This window comes from Leptosomus discolor, chromosome 14 (genome assembly GCF_034619465.1).
Source record: "Leptosomus discolor isolate bLepDis1 chromosome 14, bLepDis1.hap2, whole genome shotgun sequence".
Lineage (NCBI taxonomy): Eukaryota > Metazoa > Chordata > Aves > Leptosomiformes > Leptosomidae > Leptosomus > Leptosomus discolor.
In genome coordinates this window covers 10,230,842-10,246,081 of record NC_141404.1, presented here as the reverse complement: position 1 = coordinate 10,246,081, position 15,240 = coordinate 10,230,842, and the positions used below count along the sequence as shown (strand labels likewise).

The window sequence follows — 15,240 nt, the reverse complement described above, 5'->3', positions numbered from 1 at the left end:
TTGAATTTGTAAATATACTATCTATAATTTGTATGCATGTATACATATTTATACAGGTCTATATATATTTAAGATATGGATGAATATAAAATAATAAATATATATCCAAATTAAAAATGCAGTGGAACTGTTCAACACAAAAGGAAAGTAAATTTGAACATGAGAAAAATCTGTACTGTGGTCTAATACAAGACTGAGAAATAAGTTGCCTAGGACTTCAGAATCACTTGAAGTGTCACCATATTTCCTCTGAAGCTCCAACGTGCACTTTTACCTTGTCTTCCATAATGTAAACATGTAATAGGAGATATAGACCAAAAATATTATTTAAAACTAAAATAATAATCTTCCACCTTTCCCTTAGAGAGAAAAAAAAAATGAGAAACTGAAAACCACATTCAACTTGATGCTTCCCAGGAAAGTATTTAAGTATTTTACTAGTGGAGATGATATAACAGCCTAATGAGACTGCTTTCTTATTGGATGTTACAACCATATGAAACATCTTGATAAATGCTGCTGTAAGCTCAACTATTTGTATTTTGGTATAACAAAACAGAATAAGGCATAGCTTGGTGAGCTGAGCAAAAACACAAGGTAGGATACAAAGATACAAACCCAATATTAGTCAACCAAGACAACTAATTACAAATAAATATAACTAATTTTTCAATTCAAAATGCCTTTCTCTTAGTGTTGCACTACTTGCACTAGGAAATCCTAAATGTTTCTAATTCTGAAATAGAGAATATTTCTAATTTGCCAGAAACATATACCATCAATCCTCATTTACAGCCACCAATACTTGTTTTACAATGCTCATTTTAGTGCCAGCATTCCAGATATTGATAAAGCTGTAATACAACTTACGTAAATTATTTGGAGGAGGTCTTGTCTCCATGTTTTCATAATGTTGCACATGTACTACAATGTTTAGATCTCTTTCCATATGATCTGTTGTACAAGGACCTTGAGGTCGCATAACATCAGCAAGAGCCCTGAAAACCAAACAAAATCAGAATGAACCTGCAAAACCTGTAAGGCATTACTGATATATTCCAAGGGTTTTTTTAGTTTGAGATGCAGTTCATCATAATGTTTGCTCCATTCACAGCAAAATCAGGGAATCGGATTCATTGTGAGACATCGCACTTAAGGATCTTTTTAGGTTGTCCTAGTGTGCTACCAGTAATACACAGAAACACATTAAGTTCTTTAGCCGTCTTGGCTTTGTAAGAACATAATTTAAGCTTGCTGAGACTTGTAGAGTTCTTCCATTGCATGTGCTCAGTAACATCGCCATCTTGGTTAAGCTGAACAAGTCAGCACCTAGCCCCTGTCACAAACTAGTTATCTTCATACCTAGATTACCAGCATGGCCTGTCAAAGTAAATTTTCACACATGCATTTGCACAGAGCACCACACAATGCAGTGGTCTTGGCTATCTTCATTCAAAAAATGTCACCAAAGTTGAAAAGTCACATGATTTTCATGTAGAAATCCAGTAGGCATAGCACTGTTCATGATCAGGGATTTAAGCTTTCCCCATCCAGAAGGGGAGATTGAAAATGTCTTTTCTAACTTCTATGAGTTTCCTAGTCATTAAGATGGAGCAAAGCTTGCACAGGAACACTCCTTGCTGCTTTGAAGCCAGTTCAGAAACAGCATGAAAGCTTTATGCTAGCAAAGAGGGAGCAAGCAAAAGGATTCTTAACAGTTAGGCCAGGCCCAACCTGATGCTGGTTGTGGACTTTTTCTGCAGAGCTGCAGGCAGTAACTATATCTGAAAGAGAGACAGATTCATCCTGCTCCGGTGTATTTTCTAAGGACTAGCTTCACTGTCGAGTGTCCTGCTGAGTGTAAGTCCATTCTTAGGCATACAGATAAGCACACACACAGCTATATCAGCCCTCTGGTTCCAGAGTTAGTAGCTAAGTCTTAAGCTCTGAAACTTTTAGCATGGAAACATCTAACTGTCTGTGGTTCTGGGCTATGGAGTTCTCTTTTGACTCCTGCAGGAGCAGGATTAGCCCTTAGGTATACGCCACACAGCTACCTGCTGAACTACTTTGCCATACGAAATAATTGGCCCACCCGCAGAAGCTGCTGCCTTAGGCAAAGGAAAGCTATAGTATGTGTTACCAGTGTCTTCAGGGTTCAATGCAAGTCTTTTCTATTCAGATCAATGCATCACTGACCGTTATTTGCCTCCTTTTTGTTTTACTAGTTTTAATTTTTAGACCCCTTGAGCTTTTTTTTTTTTTTTTTAAGGGAATGGATGCATTTTCTGGGCACTGTGCCAAGTTTAGACTAATCTTTAAAATTATATGCAGCGTCCCAGATACTGCATCAATAAAGACTAGTTTATACACTAATAAATAAATAAAAATAAGCACATTCACTGGTGAAAGCCATAGCAAGTACCATCTAGCTCCCCCACTGTATTTCTGTGACATGATGATTTCTTCATCAAGAAGGACTGTACTTTTAAATATTAAAAAGTAACTTCATTTAAGTTACAGACAGAGAGGAATCCTGAGCTGGCTCTTGCTTTCAGATTGCAGGAACGTTGCTTTGGTACAGAGCTGAACAACACTGATGTTTCATCGTGTTTATGGCTAGCATTATGTTATTAAAATATTAGTTGCAGTTGTGATCAACATGTTGCAGAATACTCTGTTGACACTGTAAAAGGTCAGAAGACAGTAACCAAATGATTAATGGTATCAGAGCAATGCTCCCATTTGAAGCAATGCTTATACAGCAAAAATAGCAGAGCTGGCCTACATAGCAGAATAATAAAAATTCAATAGAAGAGATCTCACAAAGGTATGTAGAAAATTATGCAAAAGGAAAGCATTATATTGCAAAACAGTTTAAAATAAGTGGGGACCAAAACCATTAATATCTAGTCAGTTCATGCAAATACATCTCTATACAAAGGAAATTATTATCATCAATATTAATTCTAATTCCAGAGGCAGCTGGACACCTTTCTGGGAAGGGGAGAAAAGCCGATGAAAGTTCCTAACTTCGATGCAGGAGTTAAAACTGTGAGATCTCGTACTACATGGATTAGTATTTCCCAACTTTGTGAGAGGGGGGTTTTCAGAAATGTTTTCTTCATTGCCCTTAATCTGATGGTAAATACTGTTCACTGTAGACTTTAAATAACACCCTGTATTATAGCAGATTAACTACTGCCTGTCTGTGAAAATGTCAACTAAGTTTCCTAACACTTTGGTGTGGCTTTTTTCAAAGGCGTTTTAAGGAATTAGCTGTCCATCTCCCACTATATTAAGAAAAAAGGAACTACTCACCATCAAGTTCTACTTTTAACAACACAGCACCTAGGTTTATACTGTGTTAGCCGAAGTTGTACCACCTTCTCAGGGCAGAATAGCTCATATAACAAAGAGCTTGTCCTTATCTTCCACTGATGTCAGGGAGTCAAAAATGTGTAGCAGCTTGTACCACTGAAGTACAAAGGAAATGGTGTACCTGCATGTTGTTCTTTTACGGATTTGCCCATATAATGAAATGGATAAAGGGAGGTTTGTGCCCCAGCATGTGACAAAACCCTTCAAGAGATGTTTCCTTCAAAAAATACCACATAGGCCAACAGTCTGATATAATACCTTCATGCATTTGTCTCACCTAAATATCATCATATAGATACTGTTGATTATCTGAAGAAATTGTTAGAGTGTGTGCCATTGAAAAAATGTATATACGTAGAGGGTCTTTATCCACACCTTTGCTATACTGAGTGATTTTTTTTAAGGAAATGCAAAATACAAGATAACCTTCTAACCAGGCAGCAATATCATTAGGTCCCGTGTATTGATATTGACTGCAGTATTACAAAAGTGGAGAAATGTTACCTACATAGGAGTTCATGGCCCAGAACTATCCAAGTATCACAGAACTTCAGCATTTCTATTGCCACAAGAATTTTCTCTTTGTATATGTAGTACTATTTTCAGGTGTTATAAAGCATGTGGAACTAGGCATTTCCCTTATGGATACAAGCTTGAAGGAGCTGAAACACAAGTTAATTTATGAAAGGAGACTTTCATATTTTGCCATCAAAATCCATAAGAGAAATAAATTCACCCATAGGATTCAGGATTTTGGCAAGTCAGACTATTTTTGGCCCCAGGTACGTGCCTTTTGAATGATCAACAAACGACTTAACTCGTGAGCTCAGCACATTGTGACGGAAGAAAGAAGAGCTCAGATGGTTCACAATATTTGGAAGGCTGCTAACATACTGTCAGAAGCACTGCTTCAGAAAACCAGGAGCTATAGCATACAAGCATGATTGTAAATATTGTCCTTTCAGTTCTTTGTTTGTTTGCACATTCTCCACAAGGATTAGGGAAGAAGACAAAGGTATGGTTTTATTTACAGAAAAATCTCCTCCATGAAACAGAAGTAAAGCTTTCCACTTTTCTACTCATTTTTGAGAGAAGATTCTCGACTTTAAATGATGGAGCCTGGAAGTCCCAATGGTGTAGTCTTAAGCAGCAAGAGCATGCTGCCCTCATATGCCTAACAGAGCTTCCAGGTCCACTTCAGGAGGTAGATCAATTCTGTTTTCTTTTAGGCACGATACTGCCACATTCATTCCATTTGCCATATCTGATAACATGCACCATCTTATTCCCTTATTCTCTTAGAAAGCAGGAGGGTAAAGGAAGAGTGACTGGATACTTCTATTACTACTTAGTTCTTGGACACTGTAGCTGAAGGGAACATTTATCTCCTTTTAATGTCAAGTAAGAAATTTAAAAATTAGGAGAATGATATAAACAAAACATTATCTTTTGATGTCTAAAGCGAAATATGCCATGTAGAGTTAATACTGTTCTCCTCTCTCCATTTTCATCTTCCAGGTTTACAGTTCCATGCCAACAGTAAGAGTGTTTTACTGAAAAGCACTGATCTAACAAGAAAGAAAATGTCAACAGTGCCACACTTGGCCTTTTTTCTCAAAACAAAAGGAAGCAACAAGCTCTCTAAAAAAAGGACAAATTGTGATTCTTCCCCCCCCCCTCCAAAAAAAGGACTTGCCCAATAGAGATTTTTTTTTCCTATAGACGGTTTTCACTAAAAAAATACATTTCCCGATGCTTTTTCATTCAGGAAAGTTCAGTGAAATGAATAGAGTGTTCTTGGTTTGTTTTGATATAGCAGTAAACAAAATGTAATGAAAGGTGAGTGCATAGAAACTACGCTCCCCAAGCCTATCAAGTTTCCTTTATTAACATTGTAGCACTCTTATACACACCAGTGTCTTACTTCAACAGCAGATCCACTGACTGCAAGATGAAATAATGCAAGGAATTAATGTGTGGCACAGTTTTGCTTCCTATTTATAAGTCAACGTTCTTATTCCCATGTGTCAGGTCTCTGCTCATATTTTTAGTAAATCAAAGATTAAAATATATAATTTACACCAGTTCTATTAATTTTTAAAATTTTTAAAAAATAAAGAATTTTTTTTTTTAAATCAGCCTTTATAAAAAAAGATCAGTTTACATTATGCATTGTCTTTTTTGATAAGCAGTATCATCTCTTCCATAGATGAATTTGTTCATAGGAATGAAGAAGATTCAAGCATTTTATGTAGCCATTGGCTAGGGAAGAGAAAGGAGACAATCTTAGCTAAGGAAATAGATGACAAATCAGCCTCCGTGTGTTTGTTGCTGCCAGCCAAAATGGAGTAATAGTTAGTACTTTTGGTTTGGCCTACCTAACACTCTCAATGCATTATACTTTGGCTTACTAATAAGGTACAGTACAGAAAAAAAACATAAGTAGTGTTCTTTTTGGTTTTGTTTCTTTGATATTGTAGTCAGTGTTATAAAAGGTGATGAATATGAATATAGGCTACATCTCATTTTAATTGTTGATACTATTAACTGCTTCAACAGATAATTTATCTACTTCTTAAGCATTGCAGCCTCTTTTTTCAGAGCACTAGTACTGTAAAGTGAGCTAGGATGGAATATTTTATTTAAACACACATTGGAGGACAAAAAGGTTACTTCAATTCTTCACTCAATGAACAGATTTTTAGATTGCCAAAGGGATTTACAAATCTAATTCCTTTTCAAATTAATGGTAAGCCCACCCCACAGCTGTAACACGAGTGAGAACTTTTTTTTTTAAAAAAAAAAAAAAAGCTATAGCACTGCTTTTTCAGAACATGACTAGCTATTATGTGTACTGAGTGGGTGACTGTTTTTCCATGTGATCATGACTTTCCAAGTTTCTGTATAATCCTGACTTGAACATTTTCATGGCAAGAAAAGTACAAGATCTCAGACACAGTTAAGTAATCAGGGTAACAGACGACCTTTTCTAAGAACCACTTCAGAAACCTAATCTTTATGCATACATGACTGAAGGATTTCAGAATGATTTTCCAATCCCCTGTAATTCTATTTCCATAAACTAAGACAGAATATCCTTTCAGAATACTTCATACCTTTACTTTAGATAGCAAATATTTCTACTAGTAGAAATAGGACCTATTTAAGCCATATATAAGCAGGGATGGCTACAACTTCACTTTGTCCTCGTTTTTGTAGCTGCTACGAGCCCTGCCTTTTTGCCTGCATGAAGACACTACAGAAAGAGGCTGAAGCAAGGGAGAGCTTTTTCCAAACAAGCTTTGTAGTTTAAGAGTGAGATTTAAAAAAGAAATTGGGACCCATGTATTCCTTTTCTCAATTTAGTAGTTGAGAATATTCAAAATGTCTGAAGGATTATTATACCTTGCGCAACAAAAACCATCTTTGCAAAGAAAGTATCACTGACACACAATGTTGACTAAAATTTCTGCAATGTGCTTTGTTCCTCGGTAGTAAAAGTGTATCCATATCAGCCAGTTTATAAATAGCAAATAATTGCTAGTGAACTGGTGATGCATTTGTAGTATTTTTGTGGCTTTCTCTGTTCATTTCAGGATAAGCAGTTAATCAAAAAGTCATGCAGAAAGTTCAGTAAAAAAATAAGGCTCCAGGTGTTGAGCTGATCTCTTGGACTATCTTTCAAAGGATGATTCTTCATCTAAGCTTTAAAGATTGTGAAGTACACCATTACCAGTCAGGGCAAGAAGAAGCTTTCTGCCAAGCTGCATGTCCAGTAGAAGGTATCCTTTCAATTGCATTTCATCACTGAAGTTGCCCAATATGCTGGAATCTATTTAGACTCTTTAATGGAGCTGTTTGCCTTTTTTAATGCCTTTCCCCCATCTGCTTTACTTTCATGTGCCTGGGATTAGCATAAAGAATCAGACAGACTGCAAACTTGACAAATGTGTTATTCCTTGATTTTGAACTGCTGTGACAATCTGGGTTTGGAATATGTTGTTAAAGCCATTGGGCTCTGTCCTGAGTTACCCACCTGCCTATCCACCACTAGGCAGCCAGTATCTGGAGTAGACTGTACACAGCATGCCTAACTCTCGGTGGGGGAGGTTCTCTTTCATATAACCCAGCCATTACACTGTGGATACAGAGTATAACACACACATATATGGATGACATAGACTTTCATATTCCATTTTTTGCCTCTGAAAAAATGTTAAGAAATGCTACAATAGCTTTTCCTTTTTCTGTCTCCCTCTTCCCTTCCTCCCTGGCTCAATTTTAACAGCCTAGAAATTTTACAAATAGCTCACACACTTGCAAGGGTTGGGGGAGTAGGGAAGGTCCTGCCAAAACCATTTTGCAGCTGGAGAGGGAGGGTGAGATGGCATTTGTTTACATCCTTCTGTTGAGAAGTAAAAACATTTTCCAAGCTTTGAAACAGTTGGAAGAGGGAACTCATCAGGCTTTCTATAATTCAGTGTTGCTGGTTTCAGGGTTTTTTTTTGCTTTGCTATTCATGCACAGCATATCTGGGAACACTTGCTGGATCTTGTTCGGGAGAGGGTCAGACACTGCAGATAAAAACGGACTACTGTCTGTGCAGACTCCACAATTATTCCTAGTCTTCCTCAATATCCATGTACTTTGATAACCTGGGCTTGGGGAGCCACAGGAGCTCTGCTCACCAAAGTTGGTCTCTCCCAGTCGTCTTGCAGGGGAATCAGCATGCCTGGCAGGAGTTGTTTGTTTAGCAGGAACACATGGGCTCCTCTCTCCTCTTTAGGGATACTGGCAGGAGGTAGGGGAGAAGGGGACCTGCTGCTTAGCACTCAGCCTTACCTGGACATGTGCTCCCGCTGGGGTCTGTGCGCCTTCTCCAGCCCTAGTTTGGTGAAGATCCCCACCAGCACCATGACTGCCACAACCCCACAGATGATGTAGACAATGAGGTTGGTTTTATCCCTGGTAGGGTCATGCAGAGGGTCGTCTATGCGGGAAGGAGGCTTCCCAGTGTTCATCCACAACGGCGTCTCATAGTTTGTGCAGGTGCTTTGATCCAGCCTTGTCTTCTTGAACTTGCAGCAAAACCTGAAGCCACAAGTGCCGCAGCAGAAGATGAACTCTCCCGAGCTGCAGTTAAAGGGGGGGTCCCACTGCCCCATCACATCAAAGTAGCCCCTGCAGAAGTCTGGGGTGGGAGGTGGCTCCGAGGGGTCTAGCTGTTCCCCAAGGCTGGAGTGGTTTCCTCCCGAGAGCACCACGAAGCTCCCCAGCTGCTGGCCAGCTTTCTCCTGAGCCCGACACACCAGCGTGAGAAGGTCCGCCACCAAGTAGCCGAAGAGCAGCCTAATAAAGCCTTCCATTCTGCCTCCCAGCCCCGGCTCAGCGATGCTGCTGCCGCCGCCGCCGCTCGAGCTGCTGGATGCTGCGCTGCGCCAGGAGCTGAACATAAAGGGTCTCCGTCAGGGGCCGGCCGGCCGCTCAGCCCGCGCTCGCCTTCAGCACCACGGACAGCCCCACGCGGGTCGGGCCGGGCCGGGCCGAGGCCACCGCCCCGCGGGCACTGCCCGCAGCCCGTCGCCGCTCCGCTCCGCTCCGGAGGAGCGAGCGCGCGGCACTTGTGGAGCGGACTGCGCGGGAGAGGGAGCGCGCGGGAGGAGGAGGAGTACCGAGGGGTGGAGGTGGCGGCGAGAGTGCGGAGCACCGCGCTGCGCGGCGGGCTGGGGAGAAGGGGCTGGCGAGAGGGGCGTGGAGGGGGCCACGAGGCGGGAGGGCTGATGCGAGGGCGCTGCAGGGGCGGGAGGGAGGAGAGAGGGCGAGCGAGGAGCCTCCCCGCGCTGTCTGGTGCCAGCGTGCAGGCGCTGGGGGCACCCACCTTCCGCTCCCCCGCGGAGCCTGGCGCGGTCTCTCGCACAACTCCCTCAGCCAGCTACGGCGCCTGCCGAGCCCCGCCTGGTGCCGGGGGAGCCCGCGGGAGGCGACCGCTGCCAGAGCAGAGCGCGGGAGGCTGGACGGGCTCGCCGCGGCATCCAGCCGGCGGGGAAGGGCTGCCGCCAAAGGGGAAATCCGCCTTGGCGGGCAGCGGGCGGGCGAGAGCGAGGGCGAAGCAGCCCGGCGAGCCCAGCTCCGTCCTCCGAGGCGCCCGCGGGAGGCTGCGCGCCAGACACCCAGGGCTGCTCCACGCTCTCCTTGAGCGCTCCTCTGCGAGGCCGCCCCCCCCCAGCAGCCCCTCCTGTGGGACATTCCCCCCCTCCCATCAGCTCCGCCGCAAAGTCGGCCCCCACCTCACCCCCCTCAGGCTCCCCGCCATCCCTTACATAAGAGACTTCCCGCCCAGGCGGGCGCTCCCCACAGGTGCGTTTCCAAAAGCGCGGGAGCGCCTCCTCATCCCCTCCCCTCCGCCCGCCCCGCGCGCGCCGCGCTGAGGGAGGTAACGGCCAGTGCGAGCCGACCTGGGCACCCAGCCAGGGCGGGGGAGGCGAAGCGGGGGCGGCGGGCGGCCTCCGACCCACACAGCCGCCCCGCGGGCTCCAGGCCGAGGCGGGCGCTCGGGCCCCGCGGGAGGAGGGCAGGGCAGGGCGCCGCGCTCCCGGTAAGTAGAGTGCTCCTTCTCCCGGCGACTGCTCTCTTCACAGACTAGCGCTCTCCGGAGATTCACTCACCTGTGAGGCAGAGGAAGGTCCTCCCGGCGGAGCGGTGTCCATGGGGCCGTGCCTCCGCTAAACCATGGGTGTCAGCGGGCGCTGCCCTCAGCCTGGCGCGCTGTGCACAGGTACAGTGTCACTTGTACTGCACGATTCAGAACGGGGATGCGTTTATGTCTGCTAAACATGAGCTGCCCCTGCACATCATTTATTTAAAAATCTTGTTACAATGTTAGTCAGGCTGGCTCCAGAGGACACAGGGAGGCCGCGGGTTGTTTGCAAGACACAGAATTAAAATAACTTCCCCCAAACAGAGAACTGACTCTGGGAAAGACTTTTTAGTGATTCACTCCCCATCCCTGTTATTTAACTCTCTCATCTCCGTCTTTTGGTTTGGCAGTAACCTGCGCAAGTAGCGATAATACTATCCTGAATACTATGCTGCCACCAAATGTAGGAAATAAGCCCATTATAGCATGATTTAACCGTGTGGGCTGGTGCTTAAAGCAGCTTCCTTTTTCCTCAGGGGCATATCTGTGATAGCCTCGCTGTGGCCTTCCAGGCTACTGTTGTCTGTGGGGAAGCGAGGCTTGTGTGCTGGAGCTCTGCAATGGCACGCTACCACTCCTCTCCGACCTGCTCTTGTGAGGGGACTATATTGCTGCAGCACTTCAGGAACTTTGGCCAACTCTTCGTGGAGTTGCTCAGCAGTAAATAAACAGAAAGGTGAAGCAGAGGACAAAGCAGACGTTTGAAATCAGAGAGGGCTGTAGTTAGCTAGCTGCGATCCTTTGCATTCTCTTAAAAATAGACTCTAAGTACCATGATGATTCCACTGAACACTTTGACAGTAAGCCTTGCATCTTTGTCCAGGAGGTAAGTTAGAAAGCCCCTTTATTTTTCAGCAGAGAAAAACAATCAGTCCCAGCCAAAACCAGCCTTTTTGGGTTTTAATATTTAATTCTTAAAACCTCCACCTCATCAACATCCCCTTTCAAGTCTCCTCTGAAATCATATCATTCCTCCCTTGTGTATACTTCTCTCTGCTATTATTTATTATTTAACACTTTGTGATGCAGTTTGAGCTGAAAATACTGCATAAAATTAATCTGTTCCATACTTATTATTGCATCTAGAGACATTTAAGGTCCAGTCCTGTCAGGCACTTAAAATTATGCAAGTTTCCCTGTTGATCTGACTGCTAAAAAGCTGCTTAAATATTTTGCATGATTAGTGCTATACATGTGCAGAAATAATAACATCAAAAAATGATCCTGACTAACTAATGTATAAGTTTCTTGTTTCACTGAGTTCCTGGGGTTTTCCTTAAGAATTTACCTATGGCAGAAAGCCCAAAGTATATATGCTAGAATCTAACATCTGCAGTATTCAGGTCCACGCAATCAGAATCTGACCCTAACTGGCATGTGCTTGGGGAAAACAGGAGGGTGATTAAAGCTCCTTGAAAAAAAAAAAAATGTTTCCTGTGGCACCATAAGACCTTGGATCAGATCCATAGAACCCAGAACCCATAAATCATGTTACCCTAATTAATCATAAGTTACTCTAGTTGTTATACTCTCTGTCCCTGTTAGTTGTATTACCAGTGAAGTTATTTTAGCTGTACCATGTCTTAGAATTCTAATAATGAACTAGAGTTTTTCTAGACTAGGGCACGAACCCTTTTTACTAGACTGCAGCAGTGTGTTTTAATGACTTCATAGCATGTAGTTGTAATAACACCTGCGTGATCAAAATATAAAACCATTATGTATAATAATGGAAACAAGAAAACTATTTGAGAGAAATCAATATTACAGACAGTACTGAGGCAGATCTTGGGTCATTATGTGATTTTTATAAAGCTTTTCTCAATGAAGTCAGGCAATAAACTTCTAATTTATTTGGGTTGTCTCTATCAAGTTGAGAAACACGAAAGATTTCCCAGTTTAGCACCACTGCCTTCCACTTTCAAGACTTCTCTTTTTGACATTGCTGTAAGGTAAATAATAATTACCTATTTTTCTACAGTTTTAGCCCATAAGGAAGGTATTTTGCCTCTGAAACAACTGAGAGGATGAATGTTTCAACTAGAACCTACAGCACTGTCTTTACTCAAGTGCATATCCATTTAGTTAAGTGAAATACTTCGTTTTAGGCATAGACCTTATACAAAATTAAGTATTCCTATAATATTTTCCTCTAATTTCTTTTTTTTTGAACCATTAGAACATATAAAGCAATTGCAATTAACATGTTCCAAATTCTACATTTCATTTTTGTTAATAATAACAATGTTGATGCAACCTCTGAGGATTTCCCAGGGACTGATTACCTGCTAGAGAGAATGGTCCTTTGCTGAGCACTGAATCAATGGAGCTTTCTAGCCAATCATTAATGCCCAAGAAATGCTATATAGCTCAATCTTTGTTATTCCAAAGCTGCAAAAATCTGTCAAAAAAGGCAGCTAGACAGGCCTGATCTCAAGCAGTATTGATGTGAAAGTGTCATGTGATTGTGTCATGTGGAAACTGGAATGAAGCAGTCAATGTCTGTTTCCTTGATAGTCATTTCATACTGTAATGGGATCTTTGAATGTATAGATACAAAATGTATTGCAGCTGGAAAACAAAAGAGGTGATTATTCTATTATAGCAGGCCAACTGGCAGCATGTTTGCAATCACTAGTCTTTAAAAGTACAGTTAAATATTAGAAGATGTCTGCTGTGGAGCTTGAGACATGATTTACAAATATCGTAAACAGCCCTGAATGACACAGCACAGCATTTTGTTTTGAACACCTCTACATTCTTCAAACATCATATATCAGACAGCCCCATTTGCGTCTGTGAAGTTTTGTCATTCCTCTATGAGGAGTACACTATCCGTTGGTATTAGGCTTGCTGAATTGTTAAAATGAAATTGGTTCTAGACCTCTCTTTTAGTTACACAGTTAACACTTCAAAAGCCTTTGTTCTTCTAGCCAATAACCGCAATCACTAGTATCAAATCAGTGCAGCAACATATGAAATCCCAGCCTGCAGTGTGTTGATACTAAATATGCTTCTCCTTTTATAATTACTGAGCACATATCTTTTAAACTAACCTTTCTCCATCAAAAAAGATGCACATACAGACTGGGACAGAATAAGTTTGTTCTTATAATTTCATGAATTCATAGCAACTTTAACTAGAACATCTTACAAACAGTGAGCATTTTTTAGTTATTGTCATCAAGTCTGAAAAAAATACACCTTGCACATAGCAAAGGGATCACCATCGAGTGATCTGAATGAGCCAGGAGGTGCTTCACGAACGAAAAAGCATGAGAGACTTGTTTTCATGGCTCACTGAGGAGGAAGATCATTTATTGCAATTCGGTAATGTAGAAATTACCTTTATCACCTACTATTTTTCTCTTCAGTCTTCTTGCAGAACCAACACTGCAGTAATTGCATTCTTTGGGGTTAAGTCAGGCAGTAACAGCATTCACATTTGGAGTGGACTGTTACCAGTCCACTGGACTGTCACCAGTACCACTGGATTAATGAAATCCTGAGAGCTTGTAGCTTCAGTTTAATTAAAGGAAATTCAGAAAAATTCAGATAAATTTAGAAGGTAAATGGAGTACTTGCAAATATGCAAAAGGAACACATGTATACTGCAAACATCTTCAGTATATGGCAGTTGAAAAAAGTGCCAATATGTCTAAAGCAGCTTTCAGTACTATAGCTGAAAAATAAGTTGTGCCCTCAGGTTTGCCTGTTGTACAGCTATTGCTGATTCTGAACTAGGAAAACTCCAGTCACCTTCTCTCTTTGGCAAATCTGATGTTTGAATTTGACAGTACCGCAAGTACCTGTGAACAAGGTGTGTTTCTGCTTGTTATAAATTAGGCTGCCATGGAATTTAGATCTGGAATGACTGGCCAGGTGTCTGAGGATTACTGCAACTGACAAAGGGTCTGCATCATTCCAAACTCATGCCCATAATGTCTTATGTCTTGTTAACAAAAAGAAAAGAAAGGCTACAGAGGATCAAAAAAATTCCAACTGCTTTTATATCTTGTATCCTTCGAACTGAAAAACCAACCACCTTTGTTCCTATGAGTTCAACTTTTCAAGGCAGAGAGGAAACCTTTCTAAACAGATCTAAAATAGCATTAAAACTTTTCAAGGTTAAAGTCAGTATAAGCCTGATCATAGAAAAGCTGTGCTTAGACATAGAAGAGGACACATAGCAGAGAAAATTTTCTAATCCTCTGCTGTCTGACTCTGGTGTACGTTAGAACAGCTGAGGAGCTGATCTAACCAATACCTCTTCTAAAAACTCCTCAGGAACTGAGATTAAGAGGTAGACAAGTTTTACTCTAGAATGTTCATTCTCCAGGCCTGGAACATCCATGGATGGAAGCCAGAACAGGAAGAATTCAAATTTTAGCACTATTAACCATCAAGGGCAGTAGAAGTGAGCTGTAAACCTCAGAAGCGAAGAATTTGCTCTTCACAGAAATGTAAACTTGCTGTATTACTTAACTAAAAAAAGATTTTAGCCACTGTATATTTTGCATGTCTTCCAAAAGGTACTGTCAGGCAACCAAAATCAAAAGTTCTTACTGAGCATTAGACCTTTTTATTGTGCTTCCCTGGTAATAAGCTTTAATGATGTCTCTCCATATCATTGTCACAACATGCCCATGCAAGCCTTGATGTATTTTGTATATTATAGTAATAATATATAGGTGTAGGAACTTTCAGATTTGTGAAGAAGAAAATTTCGCTGACAGTTCCATTTTTAAAGGATGCTATTAGGAGATGTTCAGGATTTTAAAATGGTAAGTCACGAGACAGATGAAGTAAGAGGTACAGAGAAAGTAATAATGGTCTGAGTTCTGTGATACTTTTTTGACTATATGACACTGCAGTTTTCATGTGGCTATCAGATTCACTTATGTGCTCTCCATGCCTGGCCAAGAGTTTCATATGTGGTTGCCAAAGGTTGAGTATCCACAGGCCAACTCAGTATCTACTAAATTCAACAACTCTCTTTCCACTGATTTAAAATGAAAACCGCACTGGGTGATTTTGTTCAAAAGATGCTGAATAATCACAGTTTACACTGAAATCACCACATGTCTGAGTGGTCAGTACTTCCAAAAACCAGGTCACATATCCGAAAGCCCAATAATGAACTCAGAGACTAAATTTAGGCA

At 41.7% G+C, this 15,240-nt stretch overlaps 1 protein-coding gene across 1 annotated transcript in view; it reads right to left on the bottom strand.

Moving 5' to 3' along the window:
• The window catches only part of SHISA9 (shisa family member 9), a 192,327-nt gene extending 183,493 nt beyond the window's left edge, over window positions 1-8,834 (bottom strand). Inside the window, exons 1-2 of the mRNA XM_086473210.1 lie at window positions 8,224-8,834; window positions 871-998 (exon numbers count right to left, since the gene is read on the bottom strand). Of these exons, the coding sequence (XP_086329336.1) occupies window positions 871-998; window positions 8,224-8,834 (739 nt within the window). The remainder of the gene's footprint in view (window positions 1-870; window positions 999-8,223) is intronic.
• Between the last annotated feature and the right edge of the window lie 6,406 nt (window positions 8,835-15,240).